At 38.0% G+C, this 23,570-nt stretch overlaps 1 protein-coding gene across 2 annotated transcripts; it reads left to right on the top strand.

Moving 5' to 3' along the window:
* The first annotated feature begins 8,357 nt into the window (after positions 1–8,357).
* Positions 8,358–21,942, top strand: PCDH18 (protocadherin 18). Of its 2 annotated transcripts, none has more exons than XM_029234608.1 (4): positions 8,358–11,218; positions 12,019–12,104; positions 12,195–12,358; positions 19,979–21,942. In XM_029234608.1, exons 1-4 carry the CDS (start codon positions 8,732–8,734, stop codon positions 20,644–20,646), a joined length of 3,405 nt encoding a protein of 1,134 aa, XP_029090441.1. In that variant the 5' UTR covers positions 8,358–8,731; the 3' UTR covers positions 20,647–21,942. The 2 variants fall into 2 exon arrangements, with proteins under 2 accessions (XP_029090441.1, XP_029090440.1); XM_029234607.1 differs by having other exon boundaries at positions 8,657–11,218; positions 12,016–12,104; positions 19,979–20,795.
* Positions 21,943–23,570: the final 1,628 nt, after the last annotated feature.

Below are 23,570 nucleotides of genomic sequence, written 5' to 3'. Positions count from 1 at the left end.
TTGAATTGTGTTCCTTTCTAGATGAGCCTGGTTTCAGAGAAACCCGGATACCTGGGATATTTAGAGTCAGAAGAATATTACCTCTACCTTTCTTTACCTCCTCCGTTTTTCCCAGCTTTGCCTAAGAATCACTTCAATTAATCTTGTAGCATTAATAATTTTCAAGGATACCATCCAAAGGACAAAACAGTGATGATTTTTTCGTTATTGCAAGGATTACAATACTTTTCCATGAGATAATTCACTTTGATGGGTACTGATATCTTTCCCCACAGCTTCATTGTTTTGAAAAAAAAGGAAGAATTCAAAAATGGGACAGCCTTTTTCATTTAACATCTAAGAAACAAGTAATTATTACTATATCAGAAGTAGATTTTGGATGCAGATACAAACATACAAATTCAATATCAACTATGTATTAGCTGTGTAAAAACTTACTTAAACTTTCTTTACCATAAAATGGTTCTAGGATTAATGTGGCAGACAATACCTGCTCTCCACGCAACAGCCACTCCCTCCTCCACTCTGTTAACTGAATCCCAATATTTTAGCACTTTATATAAACTGAAGGAGCTATTCCTGGACCCCAGGGCTAAAATTTTGTTAGTCTAGGCCAATCATGACAATTCCCCTCTCCTTGCTAGAGATTCAAGCATCATCATGGGACACAAATCTGAAAAGAGCTTTAAGAGGATATCACTGGAAGGCTCCTGGAATATATTTTCTTCCTTGATGAAAAAGACTCTATAAAGAAAATACTACCTTTTTGTAACTCTATATTCAGCTGAGTGGGAAGACATTTCCTAGAATTGTAACAGCTATCTTGGGAAAGTGAAGGAACCCATGTCACGAAGGATAAGGCAGCACATTCAAGATGAAAGAGTAGAAAGATAGGAAAAACATGGTTCAATGATGGCATTACTGAGATGCTTAATTATTCAATGTCAGAAGTGTCCTATCTCTGTACATCTTGTGTTTTGAGATAATAAACTCCTTCCTGTTGACACTTTGCTTGGGTTCTATTACTTGTATCCCACATGTTTCTAGCAATTATAAACATTTCATTATTAAGATTACGGTAAGAATTAAATGAGGAAATATATATAAAGCACTTGGTACATAATAGTGGACAATAACTATTACCATTATTTTTATTGTGTTCCAAGACCTTGACATTTAATTTCCATGTGAGATATGACTATTTTAGATAGTATTTTTTATGACTAACTCATTCTAATTGTAAACTCTTAAATCTGCCCTCTTAATTACATTTTGGAGTAGATATTTTCTAAAATGTTTTACTGTTTTTAGGCAGATATTTTTAAGATGGTTTACTGTTTAAAAGAGAATCTTCTTTGGAAATTAAATTCCTGTGGATAAAGAATATTGACTATAATTGGCTAATTTATTATAATTAATTTATCCAAATTCAAAATAAATGCTAGATGATAATAAAGAGGCACCATGTTGCCACAAATGGTAGCCTGCTATGTGCCTTATAGAAACTAGGCATCATATTCAATGAAAGCCTAGCAAATTTCCTCAGTTTTGTTCCAACTGAAACATTTTCTGTATAACTGACATACATTCAGACATTTATTATGTAAAAAGTATGTACAAACTGTACGTTTCTTTTATAGGTTATAAAGGAATCAGAAGTACACACATTTCCAGGGACCACCTATATAGCTAGGTATCTGCTACATGGTCTAAATTTATTAATCACTGATTTTCTCTATTTTATGAAATTTTAATTACTCTTGACAAACAGTGCTATTTGACAATACCTTGAACTTTGCCTTTTCCTTGTGAAATTAAACATCCCTCAATTTGATAACTTTGCTCTTGCTGCACTACAGATCCTAGATTGCTCCTTCTAAAAGTGATTCAACTGGTGGATGGTAAAGTGAATAATTTCTCACAAATTCTAAGTGAATAAAAAATGGGACATTGGAGCTGCAATTAAGCTAGCCATATTTACTAACAGTTTTTTTTATAATTTTGATGGTAATAGATATTATTTTATAATTTTGATGGTAATAGATACTATATTAAAACCTCCTTTCAAAAAGCTTTATATATCCTAAAATAGCATGGATTTGATTTTCATTATTTAAGAGGATGTTAATACTTCTAAGTCATTTTAGTTCTCCTTTATACTTTTAGAAACGTTTTCTTAAGAGTAGACACCAGTCTATGTAGAGGGGGATACTCTTAGTTGGAAAAAAATGGTTGGATGAATTAGATATTTATTAGGAGCACTCAGAAGTATTACATGTGCAATGGATTTTAAAATGAACACAAAAGATCTAAGCACTGGCAATAAACTTTTTGTCTCACTTCAATTTCTTTATCTTGAGCTAGAAATAGTGAAGGATAAACAAACAGTGTACTGAAGATTTGCTTTCCCATACCACTGAGTAATGAAGGAAGATTGGCATGAAGAAAACAGAAAGCAAATGTGCCATGTATATATACTTGACAGATGCAAAACACTCAATCAGAGATTCCTAACCATATACATACGTACAAATATACATATATATGTTGACATTGGAAATATTTTTGCCTTCAGAAATAGCTCTTCAAAAAGAATTAGATCTCTTTTTTTTTTGAAAAGCATTTCCCTCCCAAATGAAAAGTGTACTGTCTAAATAGATGAGGACGAGAGTAACTGGTATAAAACACTGGATGCAGGGCTTCCCTGGTGGCGCAGTGGTTGAGAGTCTGCCTGCCGATGCAGGGGACACAGGTTTGTGCCCCGGTCCGGGGGGATCCCACATGCCGCGGAGCGGCTGGGCCCGTGAGCCATGGCCGCTGAGCCTGCGTGTCCGGAGCCTGTGCTCCGCAGCGGGAGAGGCCACAACAGTGAGAGGCCCGCGTACTGCAAAAAAAAAACCCACTGGATCCAGAGAGAAGCTCAGTTCTCTCTTTTTCTATGAATTTAACTGAACAGAGAAGTTTTCTTATATCCCTTCTACTTATATTCTTGAATAAATGGAATCTCAGCCTTGGCCCTTTCTATGGTAATCTTCACCACATGCCAGTTGTCTAAACTCCTTGGAGGAGCAAAATCTCACAGCACATAGGATGTGAGTACCATTATGTCAGGGTTTTGACCACTTCGGACAATAGATTACTCTTCGTAGAATTGCGTCGCAAACTTTTAATGTGCACAGCAATCAGCCTAGGATCTTATTAAAATGCAGAATCTGTTTGAGTAGGTCTGGGGTGCTGGCTGAGATTCTGCCTTTCTAACAACCCTCCAGATAATGCCCAGGCTGCTGCTCTATGGACCATACACTGTACAGTAATGCTTTAAACTAAGAACTCAGACTCAACTGACTTAAGGGCTGGCCCTCCCCCTGAGGCCCTCAAATCTTCTCAGCAGCAACTTGTGGAACATAATTTGTAGGCTCAGTTTTCTGCCTCAGGATACTGTCCTGATGAGAAGGAAATTTAAGAGACTCATAACCAACTTTGCTGCCATCTAGTTTAACTCTGTGATCCTTCCCAAATTTTGACGAGGCTTCCAGTATACGCCCATTTTCAGAATGCTGGATCTTAGGTCTTGTTCTATCCGTGTTAATATCGAATTTCATAACCTGTCTGCCTCAGAAGGCTTGAAGTCCTAAAATGAATGGCAGCTTACCTATATACCTAGCATCTGGACTCAGCTGATCGCCTGTCGCCAGCCCTTAAGTCATCTGCTGGAACTTGGCACTCTGTCTTTGGCAGGACATCCCAATACTGATTGCCCACTCAGAAAAAATTGGCCTAGCAGCTGTCACTGCATTTCATAGACTCCATCTCCTCTTGGCCTCCCACCGATGCTATGACTGCAAAGTTATGACTCCAGGTGTGTGGCCCTCCTGTGGGCATTTATCCCATTGTTTTGATCAGAATTCTCCTAAAATCTATTTCTGTTCTACAAGCCTCAGGATAATGTGGGATCCATTCTCATTTCCCAATCCTAGATCTTATGTTGATAACTTTGTCCCAATAAAGAGTTCACACTGCTTAGCGATTTTATATAGCATATTCTTGAATAGATTAGTAAATGGAATACAGGGAGGTCAACACGAAGAGATGTAATATGCCTGACAAAAGGCCTAATAGTGTTTTTTTCATTTTTATTTTTTAATTATAGTTGATTTACAACATTTCCGGTATCCAACAGTGCTTTTTAAATTAAAATTTTATTTGAGAATTTTTATCTTCCCTTGTCATTGACAAGATATCCTATCAAATTACATCCTGCTGTCCTAGCAGTATTCTGTGACATGACATTAAAAAAAAAAAAAAAGACACTGCTTATCACAAATGATTTGATAACAGGCAATACTAGATGTGTATCGTACCAAATATACAAGATAATTAAGCACCTGACAGACTTCTTTTAACTGTATTAGATACGCTTCCATGGTTTAGGGTCTGGAGGTATACTTAAGTATATTTAATGGATCTTGTGGAATTTTATTCAGTGAACCAGTACGTTTTCAAGATCACCATAGATCAGTACCACTAGTTTTGTCAATTATGGTTCACAAGTGACCTTCATAAATCAAAAATGCAGAGAGCTTCATCTTTCCAGCATAAAATTATACAAGCATTTAAACCAAAAGCTTGCAAAGGAACAAGGACTGTGGTTATAATTTACGTGTTTTTTTTTTTTTTCCCCTCTCTTGAATGGATGTTAGGAAGAAAACAGACACATAGAGGCTAAGAAAAGGAAACTAACCTTTGCTGTGTGTTTACTCTGGGCCAGCCTCTATAGAAAGCAATTTTTAAATTCTTACAAGAATCCTTTATAGTAAATAATGATTATTCCCACAGGATTAGATAGACTCAGAGAAGATAAATAATTTGTTCAGGATTACACAGCTACCAACTGGTGGTACCTGCATTTGTACATGTGTTGGGCTCTGTAAAAAGTCAAGTGTTTTTTTTTTTATCTTAAACAGTTCCAGAGTACTGAGATTTCTTAACTTTACCAACTTTCGTCTGGTAAAGCTCTTGCTCTTATCTAATTGCCCAAGATATATGGTAGAGTAATTATTCAGGCTTGTTGCAGCCATTTGGTGTCAAGCAAGACCATGAGTTCCTCCCACAAGACATCTCACAACAAATGCTATGAGAAAGGTTATGATTGTATGTCAATCTGCAAGACGATTCTGAGATCCCATATTAGTACAAATTAATAACTAAGAATTTTTAAACAAAATTCACATCTGCTTGTAAGAAATTTTAGTGACTGTAATTTTGTATTCCGGTACCAAAAAAGTCACTATCCTTCATGTAGTAGAGAGATACACAAGCTTTACAACTGAGTCTTACATTTCCTTTCCTCCTCAGTAGGAAAGAAAACAATAAAAATTTAGAACAATAAAGCTTCGTTTTCTTTAAAACAAAAGCAATCACAATAAATGGCACAATAAAAGTGTTATTAGAGGTGACAGGATATATTGCATATGCCAGCTGGTATCTTTTCTCTAAGTTTAGCAATTTTCAGTCAACTTGGGCTGACATGGTAAAAGGAGATTCGTGAATAAAATATTCACAACAGGAAGGAAGCAGCTGAGATTCTCCTCCAGGAGTTCAGTACGTATCATCACCTAGAGTGCCATAGTCCTCAAGAGGAGAAGCCACCTCCTTCTGGTCAACAAAGGCTGCCATATCAAAGGTGGACAGACTTTAAGGAACATACTATCACTGCTTCTTCAGTAAGATGTCTAAGAAGTTGTTTTAGAGGGTCTACCCCTTCTTCATGACTTTGTAAAATTCCAGAAGAAAGTTCAATCCAATCATCGTTAGATAACAACTAACAGAAGTTTATCCTTTTTTTCTCCCCTGATACAAACCCTTTCACAAACACCAAGTGATATGGAAGACAGTTTTTTTTAGTATTTTCAATTCAGAGCTACCAAATAAGGACATTTTGAATTGCTGGAACTAATCAAAAGTTCGAAGGAAAGATTTAGTTTCTATTCTGTACTTCTTGAAAACAAGTTTGAGAAACAGAGTAGTATATATTAAGGAGAAATCAAGAGCAAAATACTATCATGCAGGCATATATGATTCCTCAGGGAGAGACTGGCCAGCTGAAAATGAAGCAATATTTGGTAAGGATGACAGAGCAAGCGAGAAAAGCCCTTCCGCATGAAAGGATTCAAAGATCTTTAATGATTTCCTCATGGAAACACATTCCTTATGAGTTTACATTAATTTACAACCTATTTTAAATATTTCAGTAAGTTACTTCTGAAGCTCTTTTTCACAATAATTAATTCTGTTCAAGCTCACTGTCAGAAATAAATGAAAGATTTTAAAGATATTTTTACTTTTTAAGCATAGGGGAAGATGTCTTTCACATTAAGGTAATCAAATCCATTGCTCTTGGGGTTTTGGGGGGTAGACTTACCAAATCCACAAAGAAAACTCTCCTAGAACTAATGGAATTAGATTACCTTTGAATTCTCACCCCTACTTCGAATAGTCACTAATTCCTTTCTTTGCTCTTTTGGTGTTTGCAAAGGGGTTCACTAAAGCCTGAATCGATACAATTATTGGCTTAGATCCTGAGAGGTCTATGCCGGATGGCTATGGGTTTCTAAAATCCCAGTTGCTTGTGGTAGTTTTCCTAGTTTGCCTATAGGGTTTGGGGATCAGCAATTTGAAAGGGCTACAAACTTGTGAAACAGTTTATTCATGGGGGCAGAATGTTCACCAGCGTGACCCAGTACTAAATACATACATTATAGGCATTTCTATTCTGCACAATTTGCCACACAGCACTAGTTTCTGGGGGTGGTGGTGGGGGAGACAATGGCTTATAAAATGCTTTTGAATGCCTAAAAAAGAAGGAGAGGTCACGCTACGACTCCGACTCCTCTGCTTTCTTTTTTGGAAAGAACCTTCTTAGTTACTTTAGCTGAGCTCTGCTGAGAGTAAGCAAAGTGGAAAAATCAGAAAATTACTTTTTTTTTAATATGTTTCTGGGGGCAAAAGAGAGAGTGGGAGAAAATAAATGGAAAAAAAGTGACAGTGAGATTATGTGAAAGAGCAAATATGCAAGTGGATGAAGACAGCTGAGGAATAATGCAAGAGGTATGAAAAAAGCAGCAAGGAAAGAGCCATGATGATAAACTTAAAGGGAACTGCAGAGCAGAAAGAACATCATAAATAATCATATTTCCAAATAAGACTAACATATCGGTTTCTGTGACCTGGGTAGAGCACAAACCTCCCATGATATTTCCTTAGCATTTTGACGCACACAAAATGCAATTTTCAGCTCAGGCATTTTATTCTTCAATGTAAACAAGCTTTGGGTTTTTAAAATACATATCCTAAAAGTGTTTTCATACATAATACATATATCATAAAAATCTGACTTGTAAACTACTGAGTCCACGTCCCCCCAAGTATTCATCGTGAAGACTCACCACATATCGATAGTACCTTATGGTAGAAATTGACATGCTACAGCATGAAATGTCTGTTACCAAAGGTAAATAGGATTTTTTGAAGTACAGGACAAAGAAACATCACAGCCAATTTTGCCCAAACTCTAGGAAGGAAGTGTTATGAGGTAGAACTATATTGTTAATTAGTTTCAAATGCTTTGGTGTTCCATTAAATCTTGCTAATTAAGAGAAATCAAGAGTGGAAAATAGCCCCTTTCTTATCTTCAAGGAATAAAGATGAAAGAAAAACAGAAAATGAAACCTCTTTTCTTGTTCTGCTGTTTAAAACAGAGCCCCAAGAAAATCTGCTTGTGCTCACAGAAGGAGAAAGCCCCAAGTATTTACAGAGGGGGAGGGGAAGGAGGCGGGCTGAGAAGCATAATTAGAAGCAAGTTTTCACATTTTATTAAATTCCTCCACCAACAAAATGCACTTAGAGGTATTTTAAGTTAAACCAGTACTTAAGGACTATGAAAAGCAAGATGATTGCATGTTTGTGGAAGAAGAAAGGGCAATTAAGAAAACCAGGCCAATTTAAAATGCCATATAAATAAAGGCGACCAGAAGTTGATTTAAAGTTTGTCTTCTGTAATTTGTCTCTCCTTTGTCGTGGCACGCTCAGAGAAAGTGAACGCGGGGGACGGAGGGGGGCAGGGGAGGGGAGGGTTGGAGGGAGGGAGCCTCTCGGACCCTCCTCCTTCGTCTCGCTCCGTCTCCCTCCCTCTCCCACCCGTCCGCCCTGCCTTCGCTTTGCGGACTCCATCGGCTTCTGATTTGGAAGCACGCTGATTGGCTGGAAGCGATTCAACGCACGCGGGGCAAGAGAGCTTTGTCTGAGTTGAAGTGAAGTTGTACAGATCTTAGACTGGAGTCAGCAATCACGGGCGCTTGGTCTGCAGCCGAGCGGAGAAAAGAAGAAAGAATCGCTGGGGAAAGAGCCACTGCAGCCTCCGCCGGCGCCCTGCGATAGATGGACGCCGACTGCACAAGGGGGAAAACGCGGACGTGACACTCTTTCGCCTGCCAAGAGGACAAACAGCCGCACAAATGCAAGGACTGGACTCCATGCCGATTATATCTGGAAGTCGTGACACGGTGTGTATAAAACAAAAGTTTGCGAGCTGTTAATTGCTGTGCTGTTATTAAGAGACGCTTTCAAGTTTCGAGTACCAAATGTAGCCTAGCTTTAAGTTGCCAAAGGAAGCTGAGGGAATTGCTTTGCTGTTTTAACTTGCTCTGTGAGAGGAATCTCATAAAACTGACCGATGTACCAAATGCATGCTAAAATGCACTTTAGATTTGTTTTTGCACTCCTGGTGGTATCTTTCAACTCCGATGTACTGGGCAAGAATTTGAAATACAGGATTTACGAGGAGCAGAGGGTTGGATCGGTAATTGCAAGACTATCAGAGGATGTGGCTGATGTTTTAGTTAAGCTACCTAATCCTTCTACCGTTCGCTTCCGAGCCATGCAAAGGGGAAATTCTCCTCTACTCGTGGTCAACGAGGATAGCGGGGAAATCAGCATAGGGGCAAAAATTGACCGCGAACAACTATGCCAGAAAAACTTGAACTGTTCCATAGAGTTTGATGTGATCACTCTACCCACTGAGCATCTGCAGCTTTTCCATATTGAAGTTGAAGTGCTGGATATTAATGACAATTCTCCCCAGTTTTCAAGACCTCTCATACCGATTGAGATATCAGAGAGTGCAGCAGTTGGGACTCGTATCCCTTTGGACAGTGCGTTTGATCCGGATGTTGGGGAAAACTCCCTCCACACGTACTCTCTCTCTGCCAATGATTTCTTTAATATCGAGGTTCAGACTAGGACGGATGGAGCGAAGTATGCAGAACTCATAGTGGTTAGAGAGCTGGATCGGGAGCTGAAGTCGAGCTATGAGCTTCAGCTCACCGCCTCGGACATGGGGGTGCCTCAGAGGTCTGGCTCATCCATACTAAAAATCAGCATTTCAGACTCTAATGACAACAGCCCTGCTTTTGAGCAGCAGTCTTATATAATACAGCTCTTAGAAAACTCCCCCATTGGCACTTTGCTGCTAGATCTGAATGCCACTGATCCAGATGAGGGCGCTAATGGGAAAATTGTCTATTCCTTCAGCAGTCATGTGTCTCCCAAAATTATAGAGACTTTTAAGATTGATTCAGAAAGAGGACATTTGACTCTTTTCAAGCCAGTGGATTATGAAATCACCAAATCCTATGAGATCGATGTTCAGGCTCAGGATTTGGGTCCAAATTCAATCCCAGCTCATTGCAAAATTATAATTAAGGTTGTGGATGTTAATGACAATAAACCTGAAATTAACATAAACCTCATGTCCCCTGGAAAAGAAGAAATATCTTATATTTTTGAAGGGGATCCTATTGACACATTTGTTGCCTTGGTCAGGGTTCAGGACAAGGATTCTGGGCTGAATGGAGAAATAGTTTGTAGGCTTCATGGACATGGTCACTTTAAACTTCAGAAGACTTATGAAAACAATTATTTAATCTTGACAAATGCCACGCTGGATAGAGAAAAGAGGTCTGAATACAGTTTGACTGTAATCGCTGAGGACAAGGGGACACCCAGTCTCTCAACAGTAAAACATTTTACTGTTCAAATCAATGATGTAAATGACAATCCACCCCACTTCCAGAGAAGTCGATACGAATTTGCAATCTCAGAGAATAACTCGCCAGGGGCATATATCACCACTGTTACAGCCACAGATCCTGATCTTGGAGAAAATGGGCAAGTTACATATACCATTTTGGAGAGTTTTATCCTGGGAAGTTCCATAACTACATATGTAACCATTGACCCATCTAATGGCGCCATCTATGCCCTCAGAATCTTTGATCATGAGGAAGTGAGTCAGATCACTTTTGTGGTCGAAGCAAGAGATGGTGGAAGTCCAAAGCAACTCGTAAGCAATACCACAGTTGTGCTCACCATCATTGACGAAAATGACAACATCCCTGTGGTTATAGGACCGGCACTGCACAATAATACCGCAGAAATCTCCATCCCCAAAGGGGCTGAAAGCGGCTTTCATGTCACAAGAATAAGGGCAATGGACAGAGACTCTGGTGTGAATGCTGAACTCAGCTGCTCCATAGTAGCAGGTAATGAGGAGAATATCTTTGTAATTGATCCACGATCATGTGACATCCATACCAACGTCAGCATGGAATCTGTTCCCTACACAGAATGGGAGCTCTCAGTTGTCATCCAGGACAAAGGCAACCCTCAGCTGCATACCAAAGTCCTTCTGAAGTGTGTGATCTTTGAATATGCAGAGTCAGTGACAAGTACAGCAATGACCTCAGTAAGCCAGGCGTCCTTGGATGTCTCCATGATTATAATTATTTCCTTAGGAGCAATTTGTGCAGTGTTGTTGGTTATTATGGTGCTGTTTGCAACTAGGTGTAACCGAGAAAAGAAAGACACTAGATCCTACAACTGCAGGGTAGCGGAATCAACTTACCAGCATCACCCAAAAAGACCCTCCAGGCAGATCCACAAAGGGGACATCACATTGGTGCCTACCGTCAACGGCACTCTGCCCATCAGATCTCATCACAGACCGTCTCCTTCTTCATCTCCTACCTTAGAAAGAGGGCAAATGGGCAGCCGGCAGAGTCACAACAGTCACCAGTCCCTCAACAGTTTGGTGACAATCTCATCGAACCACGTGCCAGAGAATTTCTCATTAGAACTCACCCATGCCACCCCTGCTGTTGAGGTAAGATCATACCCTCCACCTATTCACTGACAAAGTCAGCTGTTAGTGATCAGAAGTTGTGTATGTGTTAGTTCTTAAACGTTTCCATTACTAAGTAACAATACTAAAGATATGCAAATTAAATAGGATACCAGTTACGTTATGTAGGTATAGCAAGTATACACACCTTTTGCATACTGTCTTAAGTTTTTCATAAAGAATTTACTTGCATGTACCATGTGTAATATTGAAAAGTAAATGTGAAGCTAGCAAAGGACTATCTAATTAGAGTCCCCTTATCCTCAGATTATGATACTTCAAGCTAGAAATAAACAGGCTTGCTTTATTCTCAGTAGTTGTGGTCTCTAAGAAAAATAAAAAGCTGGGGTCTCCAGAATCCCATCTCAGTGCATGTGTATTTGTTCAGCTTTTGAAACCTTTCTGACATTATTTTAACTACATGTGTTAGAATGTATTTTACAGCATTTTCCATGCATTTTTATAACTGATCACTTTAATCTCAACTATAAGATAGAAGGAATCAATCAGTTTTCTATAAAGGAGTCCTCTCTCAAAAAGAGAATGTCAGCTGTATGAGAGCGTCCACATTTCTCTGGGATGTATTTCAGTTCTGTTTGGTGGCTGGCTACGTGGTCCTTCAGAGTCCAGCATATGTAAATCTTTAAAACGGAGACAGTATTAGAAGATAGAATTAGATAATTAGCATGAAATAGTGAGTCACTGTATTTGCTTGCTTCAAGCTTTTGAGTATCGGGGGATTTGTTTCTAGGAATCAGTACTGTCTGTTTCGTTTCCAGCAGGTCTCCCAGCTTCTTTCAATGCTTCACCAGGGACAATATCAACCAAGGCCAAGTTTTCGAGGAAACAAATATTCCAGGAGCTATAGGTATGAATTACCCTTGTGCTACCTATTAAGTCTCAGATAACATGAATGCTGAAGACTAAAAACTATACTCTCTCTGATTTCTCTTTCTAGATATGCCCTTCAAGACATGGACAAATTTAGCTTGAAAGACAGTGGCCGTGGTGACAGTGAAGCAGGAGACAGTGATTATGATTTGGGGCGAGATTCTCCAATAGACAGGTTGCTGGGCGAAGGATTCAGCGACCTGTTTCTTACAGATGGAAGAATTCCAGCAGGTAAGAGTGTGGTGATAGATAAATCCTTATTTTCAGATCGACTACACCAGTGAAGTGAGCAATTTCTCCCGTGCTTTTATTTCTTCTTTGTTCTTTGCACTAAAGTATCTGTAATACACACACCATTAGCAGTGAACACAGACTGAAACAATTTTAAATTGTTTAATTAAAATTCATAGTAAACAGTTGGTAGAGAAAGGGAATAAGCAGGAGAGCTTAAGAGGACAAGAAGGAAGGAGTGGGGAGAAGGAAGAGAGAAAACGACCCCACTCCCCTCCTCTCTCTACCCCATCTACTACCGCCATAAGACACTCTTGAGCAACTCTGTAAAATTACTGGGTGGTTGTTTTTATTCAGAGAGCCTGTTTTGGTGCCTAGTGGTGAACTGGACTATAATTTGAAGGACACATTTCCTGTGATGGGAACCAACTCGCATAATCAGAGATTAAAATACACCAGGGAATGGTACACTTTAATCACTAAAAATAGGAGAAAGAATGCATCTTTGTAGGTGGTAGGCATGGAATAATTTTGCCACCTTTCATTTTATGTGTCCACTGTAAATGGAAGAGGAACAGAAGTCCAAGAGGGGAATTTATAACTACACAGCTAGATGGAGGAGACCCTATTAAGTTACGAGCTATGTTTTCCTTAGACTCCCTTCTCTCTCATCGTGCAGTGGAAACTCTCAGATCCCGCAGAGTAAATACTGACTGCATCACTGTAGCAACCCTGTCACTAAAGACTGTAATAATATATCAACCCTTAGGAACATATTCCTTTGACTACTTACGTTTCTAAATTCCACAGAATGTTGATCAAATAACTGTCACTTGACAAATGAATAAGTGATAAATGAAAGAAAGGCAGAACAAAACTATATTACCTTGCTGAGTCCATGGAACAACTGCTGTCTAAGTACAGATAAATAAGAGAGTTTAGGAAATAGACATGGGAGAGCTTCAGAGAGCCAGAGAAATTCAGTGGAAATCAGTACATAGGAACTCTCTCTCTCGTAAACTGGAGTAGTAGTGGCGGCAGTAGCTTCAGCAGTATTAATATTAGTCCTAGCAGTCACAGCAGTGGTTACCAGCGACGCCCTAGTACTTACTCTGGGCCCGTGAGGAATTCTATACCTGAACAGCCTCTTGCAACACTTTGACATAGGAATTAATGGTGGCGGTAATAACAGTAGTGTTCATATTTTTTTTTTAGATTTGAAAACTGAAGCTTATAAAGGTTAAAAAAAAAGTATCCAAAATCAAGCAATTTGTACATGATAGAGGTGAGATTTGAACCTATCCCTCTACTCATTAAACACTAATCTATCAAGGATAATATAAAGTAACAGGTTTTCATTTTTTTGTAGTATGTTGAATGTCATATTTGTTCTTACATTCTAAAGTCTTACAGTACTACTGTCTGTAACCTATTAAATGCTGCTTATTTAATTATGCTATTACCGTAACAGATACTGCATTTCTGGCAGGATGAATGTATGGGAAGGACTTCTAGTGGCATGAAGGGCTATAATCAATGTACATTGAGAGCCGAGATACTTACAGTCACCCATGGTGTCTTTTCCTTTTTTTAATGCATAGACTCCCTAGACCCATTTAAAGAGAAATCCTTGAAAACCTAGTGGAATACCTATGGCCTAAGACAACGTGCTCAAAGAGAAACAGTTTTATCTTACCCATGAAATGAAAGAGCGGGCTGAGTTTCTATGATTCTGTGATCCTGATAGAACTCTAATTTTGAATACTGATCCCTAATTTTGAATAAGATGATTTCCCAAATTACATTATTTCATAAAACATAACATCATGGGTATAATATCAATTATCTCATTATATATGTTATTTTTTCAATTGTAGAAAGTCGACTCATTGACACAATTCTATCAGTATAGCTAAAAGGAGAATAACTGCTCCTACTTAGATAACCTTGCCATTTCTGAGCATAAATTATACCTAAAGTCCTTTTATAATTCTGAGATTGTATAATTCAATAGCTAATCATGGTCTAAATTTTTAAAAAAGGGCACGACGCCTCTTTCACTCTATCCTATATTTTCAAAGTTACCACCACCAGCTATGTTCATGGCAGGAGAGTTACCTAATGCTTGAATTAAAGTAATTAAAATAAATGTTAAAGAATAAAGACATCTGGGAAACAACAGGTAGACATTGATAAACTCTAGATAATAATGAGTCTTATTTAGTGAGTAACTTGAGTCTCCTCCTAAGTTACATTTCTCTTCAAAGTTAGAGGCTCACCGTTATATTATCACCAACACCAGGGAATATATAGACAATTCTTTACAAAACAATTCCATATTTACACAATCGTACTTAATCTGGGTGTGCGGCGGGAGAGCTGGGGTATGGCGTCGTACTGCCATAGATTGTATCAGAGTGTATACACTTCTGCCTGACTAGCAAACTGTCTCTATGTGGGGTGTTGTAGAAAGTATTCTAGAGGCATAGGGCACCAGGAAATCACCAATGATCCATAAAATATCTTAAGCTTTATGCATGGTTGGCTATTAGAAATGTGCATAATCAAATATCTGTACAAAGATAACCATCCCTTAATTATGAACATCATTCTGATGATACATCACCCATATTCTGGCTTATTCTTCACCATGGCAGCTTCTGCTGGCACATTAGGGTGTAAAATTTGTGATTTGTAAACTTTATATTCCCAGGAAATATCCCAAGTAGAAAGAAAAAAAAAAAGTAAAAAAAGTAAGTCCACATCTGAATGCCATTAACAGAAATCAGCACAGTTTTTCTAAAGCATGAATATTTTTAGAACCTCAGGGTCTTATTCCAACAATGTTTTTCCTGCATTAGACTGTGATCAAATATAGATTATGTTATGTTGCTTTGCCTGCCAACAGGGTCATTTCTGGTCATTCATGCTATTAATTCCCACAGGAGGATCCTGCATTCTGAGCAGTAAAGTCAGCGCGCATTTTTGTCTGTTGGCTCACGTTTGTCAACATACTTTCTTCCTTACTCAGTCAACTTTGAACCACAACACTACATATACGCTTGCAAAATCTCGCTTTTCCCAAAGTGTCAGCTGCACCAGGATGTTCTTGTGATACTCCTCCTTGATTGGGCGCATTCCATTTTTTTATCATTGTGTCATCTGTGATTAATTCAAACATTTGTCTTTAATTCTATGTCCTCATCATTCTCATGGCTGGTATCCTACTTCCGGCCTTTCTTCCATGGCTGGTTTTCTGTACCAGCACATGAATTGATATTCACTCTCCAGTAGCTTTTTTCCTTGCCAAATCTTTCTTTCATACAGCTTGAACAACTTTTTCAGAACATTTTAATTTATACTTTTTGTTTCGAAAGCAATAATTGACTTTTGTTGCCTGGAAACACCTAATTCAGCTATTTATCTTGGCATTCCTAGGCCAATGAAATCCACTCCTAGCTTATTAACTTTTTTTTTTTTTATCTTTTGCAATAGGCAGAGCCATCTCTTCACGTAACACACCAATCCTTTGCTCATGTCACCTTTCTACCTGAAAAACTGGCTTCTCTTCACTTTGTCTTCTATTCATCTCTCAAAGTTTGTTTCAGGTTGCTCTTTCTTTAACTACTTCAGCATCCGCCTCCACTCTTTTCTCTTTTCTTTTTTTAAATTTTATTTTTACTGAAGTAGAGTTGCTGTACAATATTATATAAGTTATAGACGTACAATATAGTGATTCACAATTTTTAAAGGTTATACTCCATTTACAGTTATTATAGAATATTGGCTATATTCCCTGTGCTGTACAATATATCCTTGTAGCTTATTTATTTTATACCTGTTTGTACCACTTAATCCCTTACCCCTATCATGCCTCTCCCCACTTCCCTCTCCACTGTTAACCACTAGCTTGTTCTCTACCTCCGTGAGTCTGCTTCTTTTTTGTTATATTCACTAGCTTGTTGTAGTTTTTTAGATTCCACATATAAGTGACATCGTATTTTTTTTTCTTTTTTTAACATGCCCTCATCATTGTACAGTTTGGCACTTTAACTGGGCATTTATGACCTCATTTGTAACACTTGATTATTCTTATACCAGAAGCCATTTGAGGGCAGGAAGCTATCATAGCACTTTACATATGGCAGGCTCTTAATAGATAATTGATTGATTACTCAATGACTAATGGCTTGATAGATGTTAGGCATATGTTTTTCTCCTAATGTCCCATGCTTGCTTCCTGCCCTACCTATAAGGTCTAGCACAGGGGCAAAATTGGCCATCAGGCTGTGGGAAAAAAGAGTTCTCTATTTCTCCATGACTTTCCCTTTCCAGAGGAAATTTAACCACCTGACAGTTTTCAAGGAGCAACAGGAAGGTTGGCCACTTGCACCACTAGCCAACAAGTTCTGGTTCATTGGATACGGTGTGGAACATCTGTGGCACTAAGTTACATGTACACTGAGGATGATTTCGAACAGTTGAGTCTCAGGAAAATGGTTGAAAATACCAATGAAATTAAGAAATGCCCTCTTCTGTGTCACTGCTCTTCCATCTCTATTATTTTGGCCCTCCTTCTCTCCATTAGTCTTTATTCATCAATTTTTCATATTTTTTGAATTTAAAAATTTTATGTTAATTAACTTTTTTATTACTAAAGCCCCATTTATTTACTGTGAAGTTATAAAATAGCATTCCCTGTCTAAAAACTCCTATGACCAAATTTATTTTTAATATGAACTCTTTGAATCACCCAGATGGTACTGATGGTTATTTTCATTATGTTCAGCTCTCTAGAAAGTTGATCATGTTCAGAATTCTTAGAAGCTTGTGTAATTTTTCCCTTTTCCCCCTGTCATTAAACATTAAAACAAAACAAAGCCAATCAAACAATTAAGTCCTTCCCACAGAATTAAAGACCAGAAAACAAATGAAGAGGTGTCATCAGGTCTGTTCCCCTTCCTTCTGAAAGGAGGTGAGTAAGACAATATGGACAGGTCTCCTTTCCAAATTCAGAGACTCAGGGAATTAGGAAAAAAAAATTCATTACCACTTTGATAGTTATTTCAGCACTTAGAAAACCTCACTGCTATGAAGGTATTCCAGTTACTTTCAACACATTTTGGTTCTGTCCACATTTAAATGATGAACAACGATAGTTGGTAAATATTTCCAAAGAGTAATAATGCATTAAGTCAGCACATCTAAACATCTTTTTATTCTTGCTTATTTAAATTTAACCCTTCTTCATAGCAAAATGACACAAGGATTCTCAATATTGCTGTCTCTCTCTCATGCCCTTGTGATTCCCATGGGATTGGCATTCACACTATCCACCATCTTCCCTACTTTGAATTTCTAGCCTTCCTGGCAAGCAGACGTTTCTTCTCACAGTTCTAGCTCTCGTTTTTGTCCCTCAACTTACCCCTTCTCTATAAAAAATTGAGGCCCAGAATGGATGAGGTATAAGGACAGAATTATCTTCAAGGCTCAAATGATGAAAAGCAGTGACTTCCACACCTTTGAACAAAGTCCTTTACTTCTCCTTTTCTGAAAGGCAACATTTATTCTTCACTTTTCTTTTTTTGTGCATAAATCTTTTCCAAAATTTTGTTTTAAGGCATAAGAACACTAAATACGGGATCTACCCTGCTGACAAAGTTTTAACTGTACAATACAGCATCATTAACCGTAGGTACAGTGTTGTACAGCGGAGCTCTTGAACTTAACCTTGCTTAACTGGAAATGTATGCCTGTTAATCAGAAATTCCCCATTTCCCCCTCTCCCTAATCCCTGCTAACCGCCATTTCACTCCTGGATTCTATGGATTTGGCCATTTTAGATGCCTCATATACAGGGAATCATGCAGTTATGTGTCCTCCTGTGACTAGCTTATTTCGCTAAGCTTAATGTCCTCAACTCAAGATTCATCCACATTATCACATATTAGAGTTTTCTTCTTTTTTAAGGTGGAATAATATTCCATTGTGTGCATATACTACATTTCCATTAAACATTCAGTGGACATTCAGGTTGTTTTCACATCTTGGTTATTGTGAACAGTGCTGTAGTGAACAGAAGAATGCTAATATCTCTTCGAGATCCTGAGTTCAATTCTTTTGGATAAATATCCAAAGATGGGATTACTGGCTCATATGGTAGTTCTCTTTTTAAATTTTTTGAGTAACCTCCATATTATTTTCCATAGTGGTTGCACCATTTTACATTCCCCACAACAGTGTACAAGGGTTCCCAAGTTTTCCTCATCCCCCCCCTCACTTGTTATTGTTTGGGGTTTTTGGTTTGTGTTTTATTACAGGCATCCTGTAAGAAAACTGGTTTGAGGTGATTTCTTATTGTGCTTTTTGATTTGCATTTCCCTGATGATTAGAAAATATGTAGTGAATGCCTACTCTATGCAGACACTTTAGACCTTTCCCAGGTGCTGTGGGTACAACAATAAGCATACTGGACAGCTAGCTTCCCCTGACCAGGGATTTGGCATTGTTCAAGAGTCAGCCTTTTTTTTAAGCAATAACTTGGGAGGAAGAGAAATCTTTCTTAAGCAGCCAGATCTACAGAATTAGCTCTGAGTATGTAAGTATGGCTGATATCAATCCAATTTTCATTCAAATCTAAGATAATTACTTTGCATTTTCTGAATTCGGTCATTTGCTCTAAAATGAAATCATGATATTGAAGAGACCTAAGCTGTCACTGAAAAAGATGGATGGTTTGTGGAGTATATTTTACATCTCCACATTTCTTGGTGGTTCTGTAGTTTAGTTATCACATTTGCCAAATTTAGAGTTTTACCCTCTTCATTTTTCTGCTTTTCTCATATCATCGATTATTTTCTATGAGTGTAACCACTCACATTCCAACAGTGCATCATAACATCTGGAAGAACTAACCAATGGTTTCTCATATTCTTCATCTTTTGATGACTTTTCCAACTCTTTGAATTTCAAACCTCTAAAAGACTTCTTAACAGGGTAACTGCAGATGCCTGGTATATGAGGATAATTTGCACTGCTGTTTTAAGGAACAAGTCGATAAATAATCCAGCATACTTGTAAGAGAGATTGATAAGCTACCTGATAGCTTATTATATTCTCAGTGCCTCCATTAAAAAGTAAAGTAGGTCAGATAGACCTCAATATCTGGAAGGTACTCAATGGTATTACGCAAGGTTTATCTGGTGGCATTCTAAAGTTATGGATTTCCCCTTACAGCTCTGGGTTTTTATAGAGTTTATGTTCAGCAAATATTTCATCACCCACACCTTAGCTCTTTTCCAAACTTCTTCATTAGTAAGTTGCCAATCCATTTTCTCATTACATGAGTAGCAGACGATATCCCTGAGAAGTACATGAGTCATAACCCTCCTTTGCTTATCTGAGAGACAAAAATATATATATCCCAGGTTCATAAAACCAGTAGTCAAATCAAAGTTGTAACTGTAGTCCACCTCATATGTATAATAATGGGTTAGTATCATGGTCATAGTTTAAAATTGTCTTATTCTATGTTTTAAGAAATAAAGTGATAATTTTTTTCTATTATTTTGAGTCACACGAAGTATAATAACGAATCCCCACTGCTTTCCTTGAGTGCAGCTATGAGGCTGTGCACGGAAGAGTGCAGGGTCCTGGGACACTCTGACCAGTGCTGGATGCCACCTCTGCCCTCACCTTCCTCTGATTATAGGAGTAACATGTTCATTCCGGGGGAAGAATTCCCAGCACAGCCCCAGCAGCAACATCCGCATCCGAGTCTCGAGGATGACACCCAGCCGGTAGATTCTGGTGAGAAGAAGAAGAGTTTTTCCACTTTTGGGAAGGACTCCCCAAACGATGAGGACTCTGGGGATACCAGCACGTCCTCTCTGCTCTCGGAAATGAGCAATGTGTTCCAGCGCCTCTTACCCCCTTCCCTGGACACCTATTCTGAGTGCAGTGAGATGGATCGATCCAACTCTCTGGAACGCCGGAAGGGACCTTTGTCAGCCAAGACTGTGGGTTACCCACAAGGGGTGGCGGCCTGGGCGGCCAGTACGCATTTTCAAAACCCCACCACCAACTCTGGCCCCCCGCTTGGAACTCATTCCAGTGTGCAGCCTTCTTCAAAATGGTTGCCGGCCATGGAGGAGATCCCTGAAAATTATGAAGAGGATGATTTCGACAACGTGCTCAGCCACCTCGGTGATGGCAGACATGAACTCATGGATGCCAGTGAGCTAGTGGCTGAGATTAACAAACTGCTTCAAGATGTCCGCCAGAGCTAGGAAATGATAGCAAAGCATTTTTGTTTCCATATATGTGGAAACAGGGGACAGCGAAAACCCTGAAAGAACTGGCATTGCCACATAGTTGCATTTATCATAAATGTGTCTGTGTATATTGAATATTAAATACTGTATTTTCGTATGTACACGATGCAAGTGTGATTATTTTAATCTGTATTTTAAAAATACATTTGTACCTTATATTTATGTGTAATTTAACAGACAAATTTTATTTTTTTACTCCCATGACAAACATGCGTCTCCTAATCGTGTAGGGAAACTAGCCACTGTTCAAATCTGATATAATATTCAACCACAAAGTATAAAGGCACTGCTTAGATTAGTTATGTTGGGGAAGAAATTGTTATGCTGAAGGAACAATCCCACTAAAGCATTATTCAATTCTTAGTTCTGTTAAGCGATCCAGCTTCTTTGTTCTTTAACTTTTTTAAAAAAGTAAGCATCAAGAAAAATGTTTGACTCTTTTATTATTATCGTTGTTAGTATTTTTACTGGTCTCTGCCCGTTCTGGTAGTTCAACTGTTACCGTAAAATTGAAACGTGAGGTGAAATTTTATTTCAGGACTGGGAAGTATCTTTCACAGACAATGGTGTAAAACAACAGGACTAGAATCCGTTTTCTCACTCCCAGGCTCCTATTCCAGGGCATCACACTGGCCTGTTCTTGAGAATATTTCTCCTAAAGTATTATCATCTATTTATAATCAAGGTAAACAATGAATTTTATTCCATCCTTGTAATATGAGAGGTGCCCCAAGGAAATGGAATCTGTCTTTTAAATGGATAACAGTGTGTATTTTAATAGCCTAAAGTATTAATGGACAAAAACAATTATGTCGGTGTCCCTCCCAGGGTAGTAAATATAATTGATTTATCCTGAAACTCTTCTATTTGAATCTTCCCCTCTCCTCTCACAATACTTGAACATGTTTATTTTTTGTAATGTTTTTTGCTATAACTCTTCACTCTTAGCTTTTGTCTCTAGTGCATGATCTCATATTTTTGCTTTTATTTTTAGTATAAGAACATTTATAAATTTACAGTTTTTGTTATTGCAATTCTGTTTTACTTGTTGTGTGACAAACGGCAAATTCTTTATTTATTGTGCTGTTATCTCTCTGTGTGGAATGCCTTGGAAAGGGAGATCGTTGTTATTATGACTGTTCTCATTTATGACCTAGCTTCTATTAATGTTATTTCTATGAATACACTATCTTGATTGTACTCTCCAGAAAATTTTACTGTCAATGAAAATAAAAGGAAAATTGAAGTAAAGTTGAAGAACTGTCCATACATCAGAGCCCTGTTCCTACATATATGTTCAAAAGTTTTGCATGAAGCATACCCCTCATGAGAGGGTAATTCAGAGTTGGGTTTTGAATAGTAGAGAGGGAATATTCAACTGGCTTGGAAACAAGAGAAACCACAATGGAAAAGGAATGCATTCGAGATCTGTAATGGAAATGAAAGCAGTCTACCATATTTCCAGTTGATTAAAGAATTGAAATGCATTTGAAGTGTAAAGAAAAAGGAATAATCAATAGTAACCACTTGAACATTTCTCAAATTATTTCTCAAAACATTTTGTGTTGTGTCAGGAAAAAAAGTGTACCCTTACAATGTTTCCAAGAGGTGAAAATATTATCTTCTTCGGTTTACTAGTAGGGAAATGAAATACTAGGAAAGTTAAATAACCTTAAAATGGAGGAAACTCAGATATTTTAATTCTCAAATGAGTACCACATCAAATAGATGTGTTATGTCTTTCAAAAGGCACATTTTCCTTTGTAGAAGGGATTACAATTACAAGTGAAATTTCAGTTTATTTTTCAGTAGATTACACACACCAATGCTCACCACATTGAAGTACATTTTGCTTTTCAACTTCACTTCCCTTCAGTACATATTATCATTAAGAAAAAGACTTTCATAACTTCACTGTTCTTAACTTAAAGCACCAACCGTAATTTAGGAAGCAAAGCTGGAAATCAATGTTCGAATGATGTAAAGTAAATAAAATGCAATATTGTGTTAAACAGAAGACCTTTGTACATTGTCTGGACAGGAAGCATTCTGTGTCTCCGGCTCCTTGTTTCTCCACCCTCTCCGTTCTTCTTACTTCCCATGCCCCAGATTAAGGGATATTAGGGCAAGCTTTTCACTTTTCACTCTTGTTCTTTTCATAGGTAATATTATCTCAGTAAAGGCTGGAGTGTCTGGTGCCATGATAGCAACCTAACTTCTCATCAAATTTATATTTCCTCTTCTTTGATACCATGCCCTTCCTCAGAATGAAACAACCAAAAAGCACTTCAGTCAAGGATATCCCTTTCTCTATTTGGCCCCAATGGATTCCCTTAAATGTTCTTTAGTGATAATCATCCATTAAGGGAATCATCTTCCAATAATGTAATTTGACACTGAATCTATTGCTTAACAAATCTTCCTTTTAAATGCTCATAGGATGATTAGAATTGGCTTTCTTTAGATTCTTATAAGTTACTATATTAACACGGTTATTCACTTATCATTTCTTTCTTTCTTGGTATTTGGCAGATGGGGCTTATAACTTTGTTAAGCATTTAAATTCTTGTTCCTCCTGTCACACATATATCAAATTTACCACTTACCAATAGATAACTGTTAAGGCAAAAGATAAGTAAGTTACTGTCTTATTGGAGTCACTGAAGAAGTGTCATTTGTGAAAATCAGCTTAGCTTCCCTGTTTCATCCATTTGATAGCAGCTAATGTCAGAAAATATTCAAAACTGAGTTTGAATTACTGATACATTAAAATTCAAAGAATAGTGAATCTATGTAAAATTTAGTTGTGTGGGTGAAAAATGGATTGTCTGACATAGCAACCTGCAATCCTGCATGAACTCACAGAACTGATCCAAGAC

This window comes from Monodon monoceros, unplaced genomic scaffold (genome assembly GCF_005190385.1).
Source record: "Monodon monoceros isolate NGI ecotype Baffin Bay Population unplaced genomic scaffold, NGI_Narwhal_1 Super_Scaffold_20, whole genome shotgun sequence".
In the NCBI taxonomy this organism is placed as follows: Eukaryota; Metazoa; Chordata; class Mammalia; order Artiodactyla; family Monodontidae; genus Monodon; species Monodon monoceros.
Note: the sequence above shows the minus strand (reverse complement) of the source record. Positions and strands in the feature narration are given on the sequence as shown.

Excerpts from the sequence above, each read along its gene's own strand:
- PCDH18 (XM_029234607.1), top strand. The coding sequence starts at position 8,732 with ATGTACCAAATGCATGCTAAAATGCACTTTAGATTTGTTTTTGCACTC. Across the intron at positions 11,219-12,015 it reads ATGCCACCCCTGCTGTTGAG|CAGGTCTCCCAGCTTCTTTC; the intron begins GTAAGATCATAC and ends TTTCGTTTCCAG. Across the intron at positions 12,359-19,978 it reads AGATGGAAGAATTCCAGCAG|CTATGAGGCTGTGCACGGAA; the intron begins GTAAGAGTGTGG and ends CCTTGAGTGCAG.